The sequence below is a fragment of the Gossypium hirsutum genome, chromosome A06 (assembly GCF_007990345.1).
Source record: "Gossypium hirsutum isolate 1008001.06 chromosome A06, Gossypium_hirsutum_v2.1, whole genome shotgun sequence".
Classification (NCBI taxonomy): domain Eukaryota; kingdom Viridiplantae; phylum Streptophyta; class Magnoliopsida; order Malvales; family Malvaceae; genus Gossypium; species Gossypium hirsutum.
Genome location: NC_053429.1, coordinates 125,636,204 through 125,655,218, shown reverse-complemented (window position 1 = coordinate 125,655,218; position 19,015 = coordinate 125,636,204). Strand labels below are relative to the sequence as shown.

Here is a 19,015-nt window from a genome sequence, read left to right as displayed (position 1 = left end):
TCAGATATCTCCCTCTACAGAGCTTCAATGACTATGCCGTTTGTCTCTAATAAAACTAGACTCAATAAGAAATCTGTACATATAAAGCATGACTTCTAATTATCTTTTTAAAATTTATGGTGAATTTACAAAGTCAGAACAGGGGATCCAGAAATCGCTCTGGCCCTGTTTCACAAAAATTTAAACATCTCATAAAATATAACTCATATACCTGTTTTGTTCCATCCATATGAAAATAGACTCATAATTCTTCAATTCCATATATTATTCATCATCTAATTGTATCTCTACTATTTTTAGTGATTTTTCAAACTCACGTCACTAGTGCTGTCTGAATCTATTTTATGGTAAATTTTACATATTTCATGGTTTCCATGGATTAGCTAGCAATTTAGCATACATAACACCAAATATGATCATGATTAGCCATTCCAATGGCTAATCATTACCAAGCATTTCCATACCACTCAATAACCATATCATAAGACCATATATACAAAATGATTATAATGCTATACATGCCATACTCAAAATATACAAGCCATTATGCCAAGATGGTATACGGATAGTGTGAGCGAGCCTCCGATCGTTCCCGATTTCCAAGCTGGCTTGTCAACACTACAAGGAATGAAAAGGAGGGAGTAAGCATAAATGCTTAGTAAGCTCACATGCAAATAGCAAGTAACACAACTATATACGCAAACATAAAACATCATTTGCATAATCATCACCGAGACATTCATATCACATTTTCATTTATCATCTTACCATATTGTTGTTATATCGAGTTTTCAACCCGAGGGTTAAGTACATACCTGTTCAAAGTACCCATTTCACAACACTTACCAATACGTCCCTTTCATCTTGAGTATTCCTCCATTTCAGTAGAACTTTACCCGTTGAACACATCGGAATATAATTCGGATACATGGAAAGTTTGCACATAAGTGCCACATATGTAGCCAAGCTACCATGTAACCCGCCCATAAGTGAACTCGGACTCAACTCAACGAGCTCGGGCGTTCGCATCCATAAGTGAACTCGGACTCAACTCAACGAGCTCGGATGCCTAGTTACATCTCACGAACTCGGACTCAACTCAACGAGCTCGGACGCTCGCATCTATAAGTGAACTCGGACTCAACTCAACGAGTTCGGATGCCCAAATATCCCAGTGACATGTCACTTGTATCCTAATCCATTCCTAAGGTTCAACGGGACCTTTTTCCCAATCATGTGTCTCAACCATCTTCTACGGAATGCCGATACCGATACTCGGTAGTATTTCACATTTTCCAAGTATATCACATAATTTGACATATTATCAAACAATTATCACAAGTATAATATTTCATAATAATTATCATATCATTTAAAAAACATTAAAACATTTAAAATAATAACTATGTTACCAAAATTTACATATGAACTTACCTCGTATGCGAAAATGGCTACTTTTACCATTTCGTCCACAACTTGGTATTTTCCCCATTTTAGCCCGAATTTCAGTTTTCCTTGCTCTATCATTTAAAATATAGTCTAATTAGGACTCACATTATTCAAATTGACCCAAAATCATATTTTGGAAAAATTACAATTTTGCCCCTAAACTTTTGCATATTTACACTTTTGCCCCTAGGCTCGGGAATTAAACTTGATTCCTTATTCTTATATTTTATAACATGCTGATCATTTTTCCCTTCTATGGAAACATCAAATTCTCACTCTAACATGTACTTATGACTATTAGGTATTTTTACCGATTAAGCCATTTTGCTCGTTTTCACTTAAAATCGAGTAGCACAAGTTGTCTAACATAATTTAAAACCTCATATTCTATCATAAAACACCAAAATACACAAATTTCACCTATGGGTATTTTTCCAAATATGAACCCTAGGTTGAATTATTGCTAGCATAAGCTTAATTGAGCTACCGGGACTCCAAAAACGTAAAAATCATTAAAAACAGGGCTTGGAATCACTTACTATGGAGCTTGGAAGCTTGAAACAAACCCTAGCTATGGAGAACCCTTGAAATTTCAGCCTAATGAAGAAGATGGACAAAAATTGGCTTTTAACTTTGTTTTTAATTCATTTTAATAACTAAATGACCAAAATACCCTTACTACTAAACTTTCCAAAAATTCCTTCCATGTCCTAATTTTGCCCATGAACTTAAAATTGGTCAAATTGTTATTTAAGACCTCCTCATTAATATTCCAAAACAATTTCATACTAAAAACTTCTAGAATGCAAGTTTTGCAACTTATTCGATTTAGTCCCTACTTTCAATTTAAGCACTTTAGGCATAGAATTTCATCACGAAATTTTCACACAATCATGCAATCATATCATAGACCTTAAAATAATCATAAAATAATTATTTCTATCTCGGATTTTGTGGTCACGAAACCACTATTCCGACTAGGCCCAAAATCAGGATATTACATTATTGGTTAGACTTATATTTTAACATAATATTTTTATTTTAATCCTTCGAAATTTTTAAAGAAATTTTTTAGTTTAAATGAATGAGATGACTTTCCAACAAATCTATCAAATAAGAGTCAAGAGAGTTCGATGGGTCGCCATATTTGTGCACCACACACATGGATCCCCCACCAAGGGCCTTTTATTTGGCACGTCCGGGACGGGTGGGGCTCTCATCAATGGAACTCATGACTTGTCGGCTCGATTCGGTCCCGCTCACTACTAATTGACATGATGATGTTATCTCTCAACAATTATTGAGTCATAGATTATACTTTTTAGTAGAAAAAGTTTTAGGTTGGAATTTTGAAAAAAAAAATTGCTGCGAGAAGTAATTATAAATTTTAAAATAATTGAATTTTATAAATCGTAAAATAAATATGAAAAATATTTATTAAGAAAAAAAAATTCTTTGAAAAGAAATCCATGAATAAAACAGAACATTAAAAAGTGGCTTTTTATAAAAATATCTAAAATTTTGCATTATTTATAAAAATGATTTGTTTTAAACAATAAACGTAGGTGACGCCATTGCCATTGGCATCACTACCCTTGGTTGGTTTAAAAAAAAAACTTGGATGTCGCTATTGTTATTGGCGGCATCGAACTGAAGTCTAATTATATAAAACGTTCAGGGACCTGATGAAGCAATTGTCCTTTTGGACTCGATGAAAAAAGTGGTCACGCCATTCCTATTGGCGCCTCCAATTCTAAATGCTTTTAAACTCTTCGTCTATTTGCATGTTAAGTTTATCCCTTTTGAAATTAAATTTAAATAGCCCTTAAAAATATAAGAATAATAAAAATAAACCCTTTTCAATTTTTATTATTTTTTCAAAAAATAAACTTAAAAAGCTATATTTGTTAGTGTTAACTTTACAAGACATCTTCAACCCGGTTGCAACTCTAACAAAGTGCGTTAGACTTACCATATTTTAGTTAGCATATCACTTTTTAAGACAATTGAAGATCAAATCGGAGATTTTCAATATAATTCAAATTCACTCAAATAAAAGATTTGATCTTCAAGTAAGTTGATGTTTAATAGCTTTTTGCTTTTATAAAGAGTATTGAAGACCCGTTTTTATGGCTATGGAATTAAAATTACGGTAATTGATTGTCATTTAACAAGTTATATTAACTCTACTTTAGTAGAATTAATTGATTGTAATTTAACAAGAGATATTAATTCTAATAATTGCACGACTTGTTTAGGTTATTAGTACGAATTAGAGAGCACTATACTTGTTTATATAGAAATTATTTTATTGAGTGTAAATTGTAAGTAAACTAAATTGACCCTATCCATTTACATCTAAGCTTAACAGCCTCCAAATTGAGTATAGTCATGTCACTTAGTTCAGTTGCAACTTAATGTTTATCTAGATTAATAATTGAGAGATAAAAATCAACAAGTTTTCAATTGGTATCAAAACTAGACACTTGATGTACTAGGTGGTGATCCAACTATTAATTTTTGTTTGAGATGGAACATTCTTTAGTGACCAGACCCCCACGTTGGGTAGCTCCAATTATGCTTACTAGGAAAACCATAATGAGAACTTTCATTAAGTTCATGGAAAAGAATGCTTGGTGCTCCATTTTGATAGGTTGAGAACCTCCTTCTATTGATGTTTTAGGTGTGAACTTGAACAAGTGAATAAGAGAAGCTTGCTAGTGGAAACTCCAAAGTACTTAATGCTATTTTTTGTGGAGTTAATGAACAAGTTCTAGAGAAGCATGATTAATTCTTAAGATCATAGATGAGAGAACTAACATCATGAAACAATCAAACCTTAATATGTTAACTACTAAGTTTGAGGCCCTGAGGATGTAGGAGAATAAGACTATAACAATGTGTTATAATAAACTCTGTGATATTTCGAGTCAGGCTTTTGTACTCGAAAAGAAGTATTCAAACTCAAAGTATGTAAGGAAAGTGATTTGATCTTACTTGAAAAATTCGCAATCAAGGTGACATCTATCGTAGAAACTAAGGACATTAATAAGATTAAGATTAATAAATTCATAAGTTTCTTACAAACCTTTGAGATGAACTTTAATGTGTCACAAAAATACTTAGAAGGAATAGGAAATTTAATTCCACTAAAAATACTCTCTTTTCGTTTTTTACTTACTTTTTTTTTTTGTGGTTACAAACTCTTTTTCCCATCTTTTGCCTTCTTCCATCACACTATGAAATTCCCTTCAATTCTCAAAAATCTTTGTTCATTTACCTAATTATCTCAGTCAATAAAATAAAAAACAACACGCGTGTAACATTGAATTTTATTTTCATAAACAGAAGCAATTATTTTTATTTCTACGCATTATCAACAGGCACCCGTGGTCTAGTGGTAGAATAGTACCCTGCCACGGTACAGACCCGGGTTCGATTCCCGGCTGGTGCATCCACAAATGAAGTTGTGACGATATCTGCGCTCTAGCGGAGCTTGGGTTCTTCGTAATCGTCTGATTTCAAGACGATATCAACGGCGCTTCTGAGCTTCTTTTTTTTTTTTTTTTACTGAAAAAAACTTTGATGTTTTCTACTTTCATGCACAGCAAATCCATGGACCAACTCAAGCAAATGCGCTGCCGAGCCCTAACAAGAACACCCATTTTGCATTTACACAGTTATTTCCTCTTGTGTGAAAAAACTTGGTGACATGGACCATGTACTCAAACTGTTCGATTAAATTCCCGAACCGAAAACTGTCTTCCTTTGGAACACAATGACCAAAGGTTACTGTAGGATAGATGGTCCAAAATACGGGATTTCAATGTGTTAAAAGTGCGTGTGTCAAGCCTGAGAGAGAAATGTTGGGTTTTCATGTGGTGAAATTTGGTTTCGGTTCTAATGTTCTTGTGCAAAAATGCTTTGATCCATATATACTTCTTGTGTGGACAAATGGAAACGGCACGTGGGGTTTCCAATAGTAGTTGTAAAACCAATGTGATTATATCATGATATTATATCCCTCGAGTTTTGCTTGTTAGAGTGAAAGAAAATTGAAAAAAAAATGATAAATTGAAAGAACAAAATTTTTGAAAGATTAGAAAATATGTTTTTCTTTTCTTTTCATTGTCATGATTAGAAGTAAAAATGAAAAAATTGAAAAAAAATATTTCTATTAATTTTTTGGTAGATTTGTGTTGGTTTGAAGTATTAACAAGAGAGGAAATAAGGAGGAGGATGTGGTGGTGCTAGAGGAGGTTCGTTCACTCTAGTTGGGCAGAGAGCCAGAGGTTGCGTACAAGTAAGGAAGTTGAGGATGCAAAAGAGACAACTGAGGATAATAAGGTGGTTGTGAATGCTTAAGGGTCGATCCCTTCTTCATTGTGCTGAGGAGTATATATAAAGGAGGTTCCATGGTTGATAGTGTTAACGTGATGAACTTGCTATCAAGCCATCATTGTGGAGTGCATGGGAAGGATGTCTGTGATGAGACTCATTTTATCATTCCTTCTAAGTTATGGTGCAAAATTGCTATGTTTAAGTGGGGTTTGGTGGCCAAACAATCTTTTTCAATAAAAGAGCGGATGGATGAGACCTTTTCGAATGAAACGGGTAGTTAGTTCATAGGGATCACGGATTGAAACCCTTCTAGAGAAAACAAAAGATCTACTAGAATCAGGCTTTTCAGGCCATTGATACTTTAATGACTAGACGGTAAGTAGTGAGTAGAAAGGTGTTTGTGTATACTTTTCAAATGACTTGCTATGTTGCCACGTGCTCTGGGTCGGAGGGGTATAACAAGTTGAAAAATGAGAGAAGTAAAATTTTTTCATTTATTACGTAATAGAATTAAAAAGAAAATATAACTTTTGAAACTAGCTTTAAAGTAATGTTATACACATATGCTCATTTCAATAAAATAATTTACATGACATTAATAAATTTAATAATTCTTTAATCTTTCTGTAGAAATAAATTTGTATCATTAGATATGTTTTTTTAGTAAATTGGTCCTTAAGCTATAATCAAATTTTCATGTTGATATTTTACAGAAGTAATATTTAAACTACCTGTTTAGTCAATAAAAACATGTCGCTTAGCACATTTTTATCAATACTATATACCTTTTTTGGTTAAAGTAAGATAAAATAATAATTTAGGTTTAATTTGAGATTTGAGGTATAAGATAGAGGCTAATTTCTAGTAAAGCCGATTAAATAGTAGTTATAAGAGTATTTGAAAATTACCGCCAGCAGGTACCAGTGGTCTAGTGGTAGAATAGTACCCTGCCACGGTACAGACCCGGGTTCGATTCCCGGCTGGTGCAACCTTCCATTGAAGCAGTGACGATAGCTGCGCTTTAGCGGAGCTGGGTTCTTCGCAATGGTCTGATTTTAAGACGATTAACGGCGCTTCTGAGCTTCTTATTTTTATTTACTGAACTTTGATGTTTAATAGTCTCATGCACAGCAAATCCGCTGCCAAGCCCTAACAAGAACACCCCATTCTGCTTTTACACAGATATTTCCTCTTGTATGTATGAACTTGTTGACATGGACCATGTACTCAAACTGTTCGATCAAATTCCCGAACCGAAAACTGCCTTCCGTGGGAGCACTATGACCAAAGGTTACTGTAGGATAGATTGTCCAAAATATGGGATTTCAATGTGTTAAGCCTGATAATTACACCTTTCCTTTTCTCCTCAAGGGTTTTGACAGAAATGTTGGGTTTTCATGTGGGAAGGAGTTGTACTGTCATGGACCAACTCAAACAAATCCACTGCCGAGCCATACCTTGGGAACACTATGAGCAAAAGTTACTGTAGGATAGATTGCCCAAAATATGGGATTTCAATTTGTTAAAACGGAGTGTTAAGCCTGATAATTACACCTTTCCTTTTCTCTTCAAGGGTTTTGACAGGAATGTTGAGTGTTCATGTGGGAAAGAGTTGTGATGTCATGGACCAACTCAAACAAATCCACTGCCGAGCCATAAAGTTCAGGCCTAACAAGAACACCCATTGTGCAAGACACTGTTATTTCCTCTTGTATGATTAAATCTGGTGGCACGAACCTTGCAGTCAAACTGTTCGATCACATTCCCGAACCGAAAAGTGTATTCCTTTGTAACACAATGATTAAAGGTTAATGTAGGATAGATTGTCCAGAATATGGGATGTCGATGTATTTAAACTTATTGAATGTTAAACCTGATAATTAAACTTCCCCTTTCCTCTTCAAAGGCTTTGAGAAATATCGGGGGTCTTCATGAGTTGCATTGCATTGTCATGTGGTGAAATTTGGGTTCGGTTCTAATGTTATCGTGCAAAATGCATTGATCCATATGCACTCCTAGTGTGGACAAATGGAAATGGGTCGTTAGGTTTCCAATAGTAGAAAAATCAGTAAAGGTATGATGGAGTTCTTTGTATAGGAATCTTATTGTATTTTGCACTTTCTATTTAAAAAATTAGTAAATTAATCCTTAAAAGTTATTTCAAAGAGTAAATTGGATCAATTTGTTGAAAATTTTATCTATTTATACTATTAAAAACTAACATGACTAACGGAATAATCAAACAGTGATATTTGATGCGCCATGTGTAGATCATGCTAACGTACATGTATTAGTTTTTAACAGTAGAAATTAATAAAATCTTTACCAAAATGATCAATTTGTTCTTTAATTTAATATACATGAATTTATTTATTTATTTATTAGTAAAATAGTAAAGTACAATTTAATTTTTAATACGGGTTTCATACTTTTACTTTATAAAACTCGTGTCATTACTTGAAATTGGAATGTGATTGTTATAGTAATAGCATTGTACAAGCCCAAGTTTTGACCCAAGGCCCAATAACAAATTTTAACCTAAAAACTACCCAGGCCCAACTAGCCTAACCCAATACCCACAAACCCAATAACCCACCTAAACACTAACCCATACCAGCAGACCCAATTACAATGCCCCCATCACCTACCCTCTGCCATCGCCACCAACTCCGCCGTTCACCTGCTTTCTGCCACCGTCCCATCACCCCACTTGCCTGCAAAGGAGAAAATCACGCAAAGAAGGACAAAACAGTAGTAGAGACAATAGGAAAATTGTAAAATGGCTATTTAAAAGCCATTCAAACAGAGGAAACGGGGATTTTTTTTCGGTAAAACCGATTAAAAAACAATTGTAAAAGAGAGGATTTCAAGAAATAAGAAGTAAAAAAAAACAGATTCAAGGACTTTGCTTTCGGTATAAGATCTATTCCTCTTTTATTTATTTATTTATTTTTCTTTATTTTCCTTCTTTCTCAAACTGTTTATATACATACATATATTTCTTTAGTTTTTCTTTTTTTAACTATTATACATATATATTGAAAAAAGTTTAAAAAAGAAAAAAAAAAGGAAAAAAAACGCACCTTTTCAACTTTCCGGCCACCGTGGACGGCGGCGCCGTCATCGGTGACCGGTGACAGGCGGCCGGCACGGCGGGGGTCGGCCCGTCCTCTGGCCGGATTCTGGGCTGAGAAAGGGAAAGGGGAGAGATTTTAAGAGAAGGAAATTTTTTTAAAAAAAAGAGGGCTGAAAGTGAAGTGTTTTGAAAAAAAAACTGGGTTTAAATAGGCTTTTAAAACGACGTCGTTTTGGGCAGCCTTCTCAGGCACCAAAACGGCGCCGTTTTGATCTGACCCATTGGCCGACCCGACCCGCTCCTGGAGGATCCGCGTGTTTTCGACGGAAGGGCTAATTGCACCTTTAGCCCTTCCGCTTTTTAATGGTTTTATAATAAAGTCTTTTATTTTTTTAATTTGGCCCCGCGGTTTTTGCGCCTTTTCTAATTTGGTCCTGAACGAAATGGCGCGCTAAAGGTTGGGAATATTTGCTCAATCAGCCCTCCATTCTTCGGGCGCATTATTTTTTGGTCCCTCGGGACCCCTTTTTTTCGTTTATTTGCATTTTAAGCTCCAAATTTCGTCTCAAAATTCGATTTAGCCCTTTGTTTTATTATTTTTAGCTATTTTATTAATAACATTGATAAATTATATATTATTATGACTGTTATTATAGTTTGTTATTGTTAATATATTATTGTTTGTGTTTACTTATTTAAGTTTAAAGTGTAGGTGTCTTATTATAGTTATTATTATATAATTTTTATGTTTTATAATCCATATATATGTAAATCCATATACGTATTCATATTTTTATTTTTATTTTCTTTTATATGCTTACATATATGTACATATTTACATTGTTTTATTATATATATGTACTTTTATATTTTTTATAATTTTAATCATATTGTTATTTACTTATTTATTTAAGTTCTCATGATTATTTTAAGAGAATATTTTATTTTTATTTGCTTATACATTTGTTATTTTGTGAATTGTTGGTTTGTTCTTTTATTTATTTTATTTTGATTGCTATTGCTTGTATTATTTTTTTATATACTTTTGTATTTATTATGGCTTTGCCATGCATATCAACAATGTAATTTGTTTTCACATTCTCTTATTACGACTTCATGTTTCGTTTTACTCAATATGTCAAAACTTGTTTTAAATAAATGGCATTTTGTGTTTAGATTCGAGAGGATCGTACCCTAACTTACTGGGTTTCGATTTTTACGATAAATCTAAATGCACGAATTTTTCGAACTCAAATTTCAAAACGATCTCGGGATTTAAAAAAGGAAATACGTCCTAACTTACTGGTCGTGAACTCATTTTTAAACCCGAGATGGCTAAAATATCTTTTAAATAAGTAAAATTCTGGCATTCATTCACGTATTGGGAATTTGAGACATTGTATTCTAACTTACTGGATATGATTCTCTTTCTCGAATAGTGTGAAATATGCCCACTTTCCTAAAAAATTTTCAACGTTTTAATACAAGGATCGTATTTTTTAAATTCTTCTAAGTTTTCAATTTTCGACATTAAGACATTAAGTAATCAACTAAGGTACCAATTTTGGGTGTATCGAGGGTGCTAATCCTTCCTCGTGCGTAACCGACTCCCGAACCCGTTTTCTGAATTTCGCGGACCAAACTTGTTGTTTTAATAAAATCAAACCGTTTATTAAAAACAACCGCTTTTCGAGGTGATCCAATCACACCTTATAAAAAAGATTGGTGGCGACTCCTGTTTCATTTTTTTTCAAAACCCAAGTCGACCCCGTTTTTATCCAAAAAAATGGTGTCAACAAGCATGAAGTAATATGATAAAATGAGTAAGAATAAAGTGAATTTTATACCTTGATGGAGTAAACATAAAGTTGGAAAAATGACTAATTGAAAGGGAAGAAAAATATAAAGATAATATATTTTTTTGTGTAATTTATAGTAAAGATGAAAAAAATAAAAATAAAAATAAAAATATTTTATTTCTATTCAATCTTATGTTATATAACATGAGTAAATTTAATGAATCTTTAATTTTTGTTGAAATAAATTTGTATTATTAGCAAATTAGCCCTTAAATTATAGCTCGATTTTCACATTGATTCTTAAAGTTCTTTTTTTATTAGAACGATTCCTAAACTATATATTGATCCAATCACCCTAAAAGTACAATACCAGCCAGCTAATAAGAACATGTCATGTATGCTTTTTTGTATAATTAGGTATGTTTTAGACATTGATTACTAATAAAGCCTTGTACTCACGACAAAATGTGTATTTTAAATATAAAATAATGATATGAAAATTCACTTGTAGTATATATCCGAAATCTATTTGTCCAATGCTGTTCTAAGACAGAATAAGGGAAATATGTACACACTGTCAAGAAGCACCAGTGGTCTAGTGGTAGAATAGTACCCTGCCACGGTACAGACCCGGGTTCGATTCCCGGCTGGTGCATTCTTTCGTCGAAGTTTGGGTTTTTTTTTTTTTTTTTTAACGTCATTTTCCGTAACTACTAACATGGTTATTTTCCTTTTGTTGTTTCAATCAACCGGTGATATGGACAATGCACTCAAGCTGTTCGATAAAATTCTTGAACCGAAATCTGTCTTACTTTGCAACACTTGCACAATGATTAAAGGTTACTCTAGCGCCTAGGCTTCATTGTCCAAAACATGGGATATTTATACCAAAACGGAACATATCATGTTATAAGCCATTCCAACTTAAACCTTTCTCGAGTAAAAATATTTGAACTGAAAAATAGTTTAAGTTCATTTAAAATATAGATTGAGTATGGTACAGTTTGATTCTTTTTTCTTTTTAATTTGTAATATGTTATAGGGTAAACGAAATTAGTAATAACTTGACTATCATTTTTTTTCTCTTTTTATCACTTAATTAAGAAAAGTTATAAAATGGTCCTTTAGGTACGCTAATAGGCTATTCCAAGCATCTCTCTAACTTGAACAAATATAATATAAAATTAATATGGATAATTCTACTATTTTTACTCTCTCTATTTGTATTAATATTTTATAATTAAAGTATTTTTAAAAAATAATTTAATTTAAATTCTTGGCTCGAGGAAAAATAATCCTTATCTAAACTTGATCCAAATCGAACCATACAAGTCACTTAGTTCATGAATAGATCTACTCTATACCTTCGAAATATGACCTTGCTTAACTATTTCTTATTATCTTGGCCCGAGGAAAAATCTTTTATTATTGAATAAATTTTAAAAGAAAATATTTTTAACATAAAATATTTTGATATGACAAAATTTAATTAATTTAATAATTTTTTAAAATAATTAATTATTTAAATTGGTTAATAAATTATTGAAGAATCTAATATATGATAAACATAAATTAAATTATCATATTTGTATGTATGATTATATGTTTGGAATTTTTATTTAGAAATTTGATCAATTAATGATTTGAATACATAAGATTTTTTTTAGTTTTTTTTTTTTGTTTCCAAGGTATCTATTGGAGTAAATTAGACTTATTTTTCAAAGTCTACTTCGATCTTCCTCTCTGTCATCTCTCTACGTTATCTATTTTGCTAGATTATAACGTCTTCTTGCTTTACTAAAAGAAGCATTACGCTTTTGATGATTCTTCCTATAAATTTACCTTTTGTTCAAACGATGCATGATGAGATTTCAAATTGAATAGCCATCGCAAGAACAACTCCACCACTTTAATTAAAGTTCTTGGGAACAATACATCACGTCTTATATTCAGGTGTTCTTATCAGAAAGACAATGCTTACAAGTGTGTTTCTGTTTCTACATCTAAGGAAGACATTATAAGTGTTGATAGGAACGCACCTTGCTGGGTCTTGTTCTTTCCTATTTCATCGTATTCAAGGTAAATTCCAATTCGAGTACACCATTCTAGTAGTTGGAGAAATTGCCATTAAGAAAGTTTCTCTTCACCTTTGAAATATGATCTTGCTAGCTTCCCACCACCTGCGAATACTTCTCCATAGGTTAATTCTTCCCTAACGAATTATTCCTTCAAATGGGCTTACATTCAATAGTTTAATTCTCCTTTTGCTTAATAGATCATTTCTGCTGAGAATACTTCTCCATGCCCACAAATTATCGGGCTTTGCTTGGCACTGAAAAAATATATATTTTTATTAAATATTATTAATTTTAATTTTAATTTTTTTATGTTTCTCATCGTAAATTATATGCCATCAAATTTCTTCATTTTCTCAACATATTTTTTAAATTATTAGTTTACTTATTCGAGAGTTTTTGTAAATGGAACTATGGTTTTTAACGTTTATTCATTGCATTAGCAACAAGCACCAGTGGTCTAGTGGTAGAATAGTACCCTGCCACGGTACAGACCCGGGTTCGATTCCCGGCTGGTGCACAACCTTCGAAGCCATGACGACACCTGCGCTCTAGTGAAGGCTAGGGTTCTTCGCAATCGGCTGATCTTCAGACGACAGTAGCAGCGCTTCTGAGCTTCTCTTTTTTTTTCTTTTTTTTTTTTATGTTTAGTAGTCTCATGCAAAGTAAATCAATGCAACTCTTATGCCAATTTTCCAAAAATTCAATCTTTAATGGCTTCTAAATCGCTTGCCCACTTCACCCATCACCTTGACCCACCATTCTCTCTTATAGAATCCAGCAAATCCATGGACCAACTCAAACAAATACACGGCCAAGCCATAGCTTCAGGCCTAATAGAAACATCCATTTTCCTAAACAAGGTTATTTCCTTTTGTTGTATGAATAAATTCGGTGACATGGACCATGCACTCAAACTGTTCGATCAAATTCCTGAACCGAAAACCGTCTTCCTTTGGAACACAATGATCAAAGGTTACTCTAAGATTCATTCTCCAAAACATGGGATTTTATTGTATTTAAACATGTTAAGACAGAATGTTAAGCCTGACAATTACACCTTCCCTTTCCTCTTCAAGGGTTTTGACAGAAATGTTGGGTTTTCATGTGGGAAAGAGTTGCATTGTCATGTGGTGAAATTTGGGTTTGGTTCCAATGTTTTTGTGCAAAATGCACTGATCCATATGTACTCCTTGTGTGGACAAATGGAAATGGCACGTCGGGTTTTCGATATTAGTTGTAAAACTGACGTGATTACTTGGAATGTGATTATAACAGGATATAATAAAACGAAGCAATTTAATGAAACGAGTAAGCTTTTCGATGAGATGGTGAAGAATGGAGTGGTTCCTTCATCGGTTACATTGGTTTCTTTGCTGTCAGCTTGTTCCAAATTGAGAGATTTGAAGGTCGGCAAGCTGGTTCACGAGTATATCGGAAAATGTGAGCTAAAGCCGAATTTGATTCTGGAAAATGCTTTGATGGATATGTATTCAGCTTGTGGAGAAATGGATGTAGCAATTGGGATATTTGATAGGATGAAAACAAGGGATGTGATTTCATGGACTACTATAGTTTCGGGGTTTATAAACAAGGGAGAGATTGATTTGGCAAGAACTTATTTTGATCAAATGCCTGAAAAAGATTATGTTTCATGGACTGCAATGATTGATGGGTATATTAGAGTGAACTGCTTTAAAGAGGCATTGATATTGTTCCGTGAGATGCAAGCTCCGAATATACAACCGGACGAGTACACCATGGTGAGTATTCTTACAGCTTGTGCTCATCTTGGGGCATTACAATTAGGAGAATGGATAAAGGCTTATATTGATAGAAACAAAGTCAAGAATGATGTCTTTGTTGGAAATGCTTTGATCGACATGTATTTCAAATGCAGAAGCGTTGCGAAAGCTAAACGAGTATTCTTTGAAATGCCTCGGAGGGACAAATTTACATGGACAGCCATGATTGTTGGTCTTGCTATTAATGGCCATGGTGAAGAAGCTCTTAGCATGTTCTTTGAAATGCTAAGAGCTTCAATAAAACCAGATGAGATAACTTATATTGGTGTTCTTTGTGCCTGCAGTCATGCCGGTTTGGTAAACGAAGGACGAAAGTTCTTTGCTACCATGACTGCAGAACATGGGGTCGAACCGAATGTAGCCCACTATGGGTGTATGGTTGATCTTCTAGGCCGAGCCGGACATTTACAAGAAGCTTGTGAAGTTATAAAGAATATGCCAATGAAACCGAATACGATCATTTGGGGAGCTCTTCTCGGTGCTTGTAGAGTACATAAAGATGTCGGAATTGCCAAAATGGCAGCTAAAAATATTCTCGAATTAGACCCCAAAAACGGGGCTGTTTATGTTCTGCTGTGTAATATATATGCATATTGCAAAAAATGGGATAGTCTACATGAGCTAAGGGAGTCGATGCATAAAGGAATCAGGAAGACCCCAGGCTGCAGTTTGATTGAGATGAATGGAGTTGTTCACGAATTTGTGGCCGGCGACCAGTCACATCCTCGATCAAAAGAAATATACTCGAAGTTAGATAATATGACAAGGGACTTAAAACTTGCAGGGTATTCCCCGGACACTTCCGAGGTGTTCCTCGACGTGGGGGAGGAAGATACCAGCATAGCAAGAGGTTGGTGTTGGCAGCCGGGTTGATTAGTTCGGATCCTGGGGTTAAGGACTATGAAGAACCTTAGAATGTTATCGTTAGAGACCGAACTCGATTCCATCATTTCAGGCTCGAATCATGTTCATGTAAAGATCATTGGTGAGAGTTGAATTAGACAGGAACTAACATTCATTCATTTAGTCTGGTCTGAGTTAAACAACCATGATTTGTACTTTGGGTTGTATTAAGAATTATTAAACCCTCTTACAGTTTGGCTAAGTTGTTTCTAGTGGCGAATCTAACGGGTTGACAAGAGCCAGCAAAATTTTAAATTAATAATAATAAAATTACACTTTAAACCTCTTAAAAATTATAAAATTTTGATTTTATCTTCTTTTTTGGTGAAAATAATAATAATGCAGAAATTACATCAAATTAGTTTGGTCTAAAGCTCCCCTCGCGTTATCTTGATCCAGAGCTACTAAGACATCATAAGGACGATCATCATAGATCTGGAGGCTTATTCTTTCTTCTAAGCTTAATTTGGCCAAAAAGTAAGCAACCTGGTTTTCTTTTTCGGGGCCAATGCCCTTCCGTATTCATGACCCTTTAGACTCGCCTGAGAATGGTAATGTTCGATTCTCCCAACAAATTATCCTATAATGCTTGAACAACCTCTAAATTATCAATATGAATAACTCTATTAAAACCATCTCTAAGTGAAGTAAGCATGCCATCCAATATACCCTAGAGTTTGGCCACAAAAAACGTCGCATTTTTACTATCGTACAAATATACAATTTAATTTTGACCCCTGAAATAATATTCTGACTTCACCTCCTATTTTTAAAAGTTTTATTAATTTTACCTTACCCTAATTTTAATTATTTTTCTTGCCTTATACCAAAAAAGAAAGAAAAAATAAAAAAACTTATTTAATAATTGAGAATTTTTTTTTTTTGAGATTTTCGTGAATTATGTATTGCGTGAGTTAGAATGATTTACCAATAAATGCCTGAATCATTATTTTTCATTTAATCATGTGGTGGAAATAATTTTGGATTGACTTTTTAACACATTATTCACGTCAAGTGAGATTAAAATTTATCAATGCCTTATTAACGTGTGATTCATTATTTTCCACATTAATTCTTATGACCAGTCAAATTTTAAAAATAAATAAAAATATCATCATCTTCATCTTATTTCTCAGTTTTTTTTCCTTTTCAAATATAAATTTAATAGTATTAATAAATTCTTAATTGATAGGCTTGGGCCTAAAATTTTACTTAAGCCCGACTTAAATTATAAATGTTAAATCCGAACCCAGATTGACTGACCATATTAAAGCCTACAGTATTAATACTGTAGGGTATCAATACTCGTTATGAGGTAACGATACCTTGGGGAGGGTATCAATACTCAAGTAATCTTTCTTTAATTTTCAAAACATCGAACCTTAAAACATTATCGGTATCATGTAGGGTATCGATATTTTCTGCGAAAGGTACAAATAATTCGAGTTGAGACAGGTCGAAAAAACCTTGCCCAAAATTTTTAGCCCAAACCCATTTTTCTAGTCTATATTTTTATTCAAACCCTCCCACTTTTTGAACAGACCTTAGGGTCTAACCGTATTCTTTTTTTTAAAGAGTTCACAAGTACAAATAGAAAATAATACATGTTAGATAAATTATAGCTATAATCAACTCAATACAAAATATAATAGATTGAAAATTGAAATATATACGAATCTAAACCAGAATAAATTCGAATAAGACACACGTATATCGAAATTAAAATTCGAAATAATTAAATAAGCTAATAATGGTATGAAATGTTGAATGCAAAACACATTGTGGTCCTCCAACTCTTTTCCATCGCAAAACCATTATCTTTTGAAAGTGACTATCCATTATCATCCTATATTTTATCACATATGTGGTTACAATAAAGTATTCTTAAACCCATTAACTATTTTGATGGACTATTTACCAAATTAAGCATAAAATTAAATCAATTATAATTAATATTAAATTTATAAAAATTCATTATTAGTAATTAATTTTTATTGAATTAATTTTAAAATTTGAATTTAACATTAAAAATATAACATCGTTATCTTTGTGTATAACAGTGTATATTTCTTGTTAAAATACGTGTATTGAGGTAACGCGGATGCCACATTAAAAAAGTATCAATTTTGAATATCAAATGACGCAATAAGCATAAATTAAAAGTTAAGAACTTATTTGGATTTAAACTAAAAGTGATTGGTTCACATAGTAATATAAAATTTTAGAATACTTGAATTTCAAAAATTACCTAAAACAAGGAATTAGTGTAATTAATTGAATAAGACCTTTTTTTTATTATCTAAATCGATGGACTTAAATTAAGTCGATTGTGTTTTAGCTTAATTGGTATAAATATTACTGTCAACACAAGATGATATGGGTTCGAGTGCGCTGAAATCCATTATCCTCCTATTTATGAGTTGGGAAAGGGCTATGAGTAGCTCTAAATATTGTATCAAAAAGAACAATATGATTAGAATTTACAATAAAATTATTTAAAAAATTAAAAACCTTAAAAAAAATCTTACTCGAATGTTCTAGAATTTTTGACATTTTAAAACTTTTACATGATAATCATGTCAAATCCATTATATGAAAAATCGTATAAATTATATTTATATTAACCCATCATCATTTACATTTATATAGAAATTATATCGATATGAATATAAAAAAATAAATTATAATAGGTTAAAAGAATAAAAGAAAAATATAGGGATTAGTTATGCAATTAAGTTTAAAATTTTTGTATTCAAGTGATGCTAAAACTTGTCATATTAACTTGTTGTCGCACAGTTAACAGTTTATTGATCAAAATGTAATAAACCGATAATAAATCAATAACATTAGTTATAATGTTATTACTTTTTTAAAATTTGATGAGCAAAACGTAATTTAAACCGTGCATAAGTGATAATAAATTTAATCAATATTTTTTTATTATTTATTTTAATTAATTTTGGGCATGAATTTTACTTAATGTGGCATTTAATTAATTATTTTCTATGTAGGTACAATTATTGCCAATATAGTAGAAAACAAATGGATATACGGACTGTACAAAAGATTTGTTATGAGAGCTCGAGTTGGTGCATAAGATAAAAATTTTAATATATTATTATTATTGACGTAAAGTAAGAGGAAGCAGCAAGCTTGCCTTTTTAGGTTTTATTGCTATACTTACGAGCGAATTGCATTTTGATTTCTCTACTGCAAAAAAGAGTAAATTAGCTCTTATACATTTCAAAACATGTAAATTAATCCTTTCATTAAATTTTATCTATTAAATGGTGACATGACACATTAATTTAAATGATTAATTACTATTTTGGTCCTTAAACTATAGTTAAAATATCATTTTGATTTTTTTAAAAATTTTCTTAATAATAATTCTAAAATATTTTAAAAATATTATTAAGAAAAATTTTTAAAAAAATCAAAATAATATTTTAGCTATAATTCAGATACCAAATTAATAATTAAGCATTTAAATTAAAGTGTGACATCATCATTGAACAGATGCAATTTAATGGAAGACCTCATATGCATGAAATATATAAGGGCTGA

General features: G+C 32.3%; 1 protein-coding gene and 7 non-coding genes across 8 annotated transcripts; all 8 read left to right on the top strand.

Moving 5' to 3' along the window:
* The first annotated feature begins 4,832 nt into the window (after positions 1-4,832).
* On the top strand, positions 4,833-4,903 carry TRNAG-GCC (transfer RNA glycine (anticodon GCC)). Its single transcript has one exon. It is a non-coding gene; the product is annotated as a tRNA-Gly (tRNA).
* Positions 4,904-4,913: 10 nt separating this feature from the next.
* LOC121231304 (small nucleolar RNA snoR114) lies at positions 4,914-5,001 on the top strand. Its single transcript, XR_005929366.1, has one exon. It is a non-coding gene; the product is annotated as a small nucleolar RNA snoR114 (small nucleolar RNA).
* Positions 5,002-6,707: 1,706 nt separating this feature from the next.
* Positions 6,708-6,778, top strand: TRNAG-GCC (transfer RNA glycine (anticodon GCC)). Its single transcript has one exon. It is a non-coding gene; the product is annotated as a tRNA-Gly (tRNA).
* An 11-nt stretch (positions 6,779-6,789) lies between these two features.
* LOC121231305 (small nucleolar RNA snoR114) lies at positions 6,790-6,874 on the top strand. The gene has a single exon (XR_005929367.1). It is a non-coding gene; the product is annotated as a small nucleolar RNA snoR114 (small nucleolar RNA).
* Positions 6,875-11,249: 4,375 nt separating this feature from the next.
* Positions 11,250-11,320, top strand: TRNAG-GCC (transfer RNA glycine (anticodon GCC)). Its single transcript has one exon. It is a non-coding gene; the product is annotated as a tRNA-Gly (tRNA).
* A 1,869-nt stretch (positions 11,321-13,189) lies between these two features.
* TRNAG-GCC (transfer RNA glycine (anticodon GCC)) lies at positions 13,190-13,260 on the top strand. The gene has a single exon. It is a non-coding gene; the product is annotated as a tRNA-Gly (tRNA).
* Positions 13,213-15,679, top strand: LOC121230810 (putative pentatricopeptide repeat-containing protein At3g15930). The gene has a single exon (XM_041116260.1). It carries the CDS (start codon positions 13,454-13,456, stop codon positions 15,416-15,418), a length of 1,965 nt encoding a protein of 654 aa, XP_040972194.1. The 5' UTR covers positions 13,213-13,453; the 3' UTR covers positions 15,419-15,679.
* Positions 13,270-13,358, top strand: LOC121231303 (small nucleolar RNA snoR114). The gene has a single exon (XR_005929365.1). It is a non-coding gene; the product is annotated as a small nucleolar RNA snoR114 (small nucleolar RNA).
* Positions 15,680-19,015: the final 3,336 nt, after the last annotated feature.

Bases quoted from the DNA above. Each gene is read 5' to 3' on its own strand.
- LOC121230810 (XM_041116260.1), top strand. From the start codon at position 13,454: ATGGCTTCTAAATCGCTTGCCCACTTCACCCATCACCTTGACCCACCA.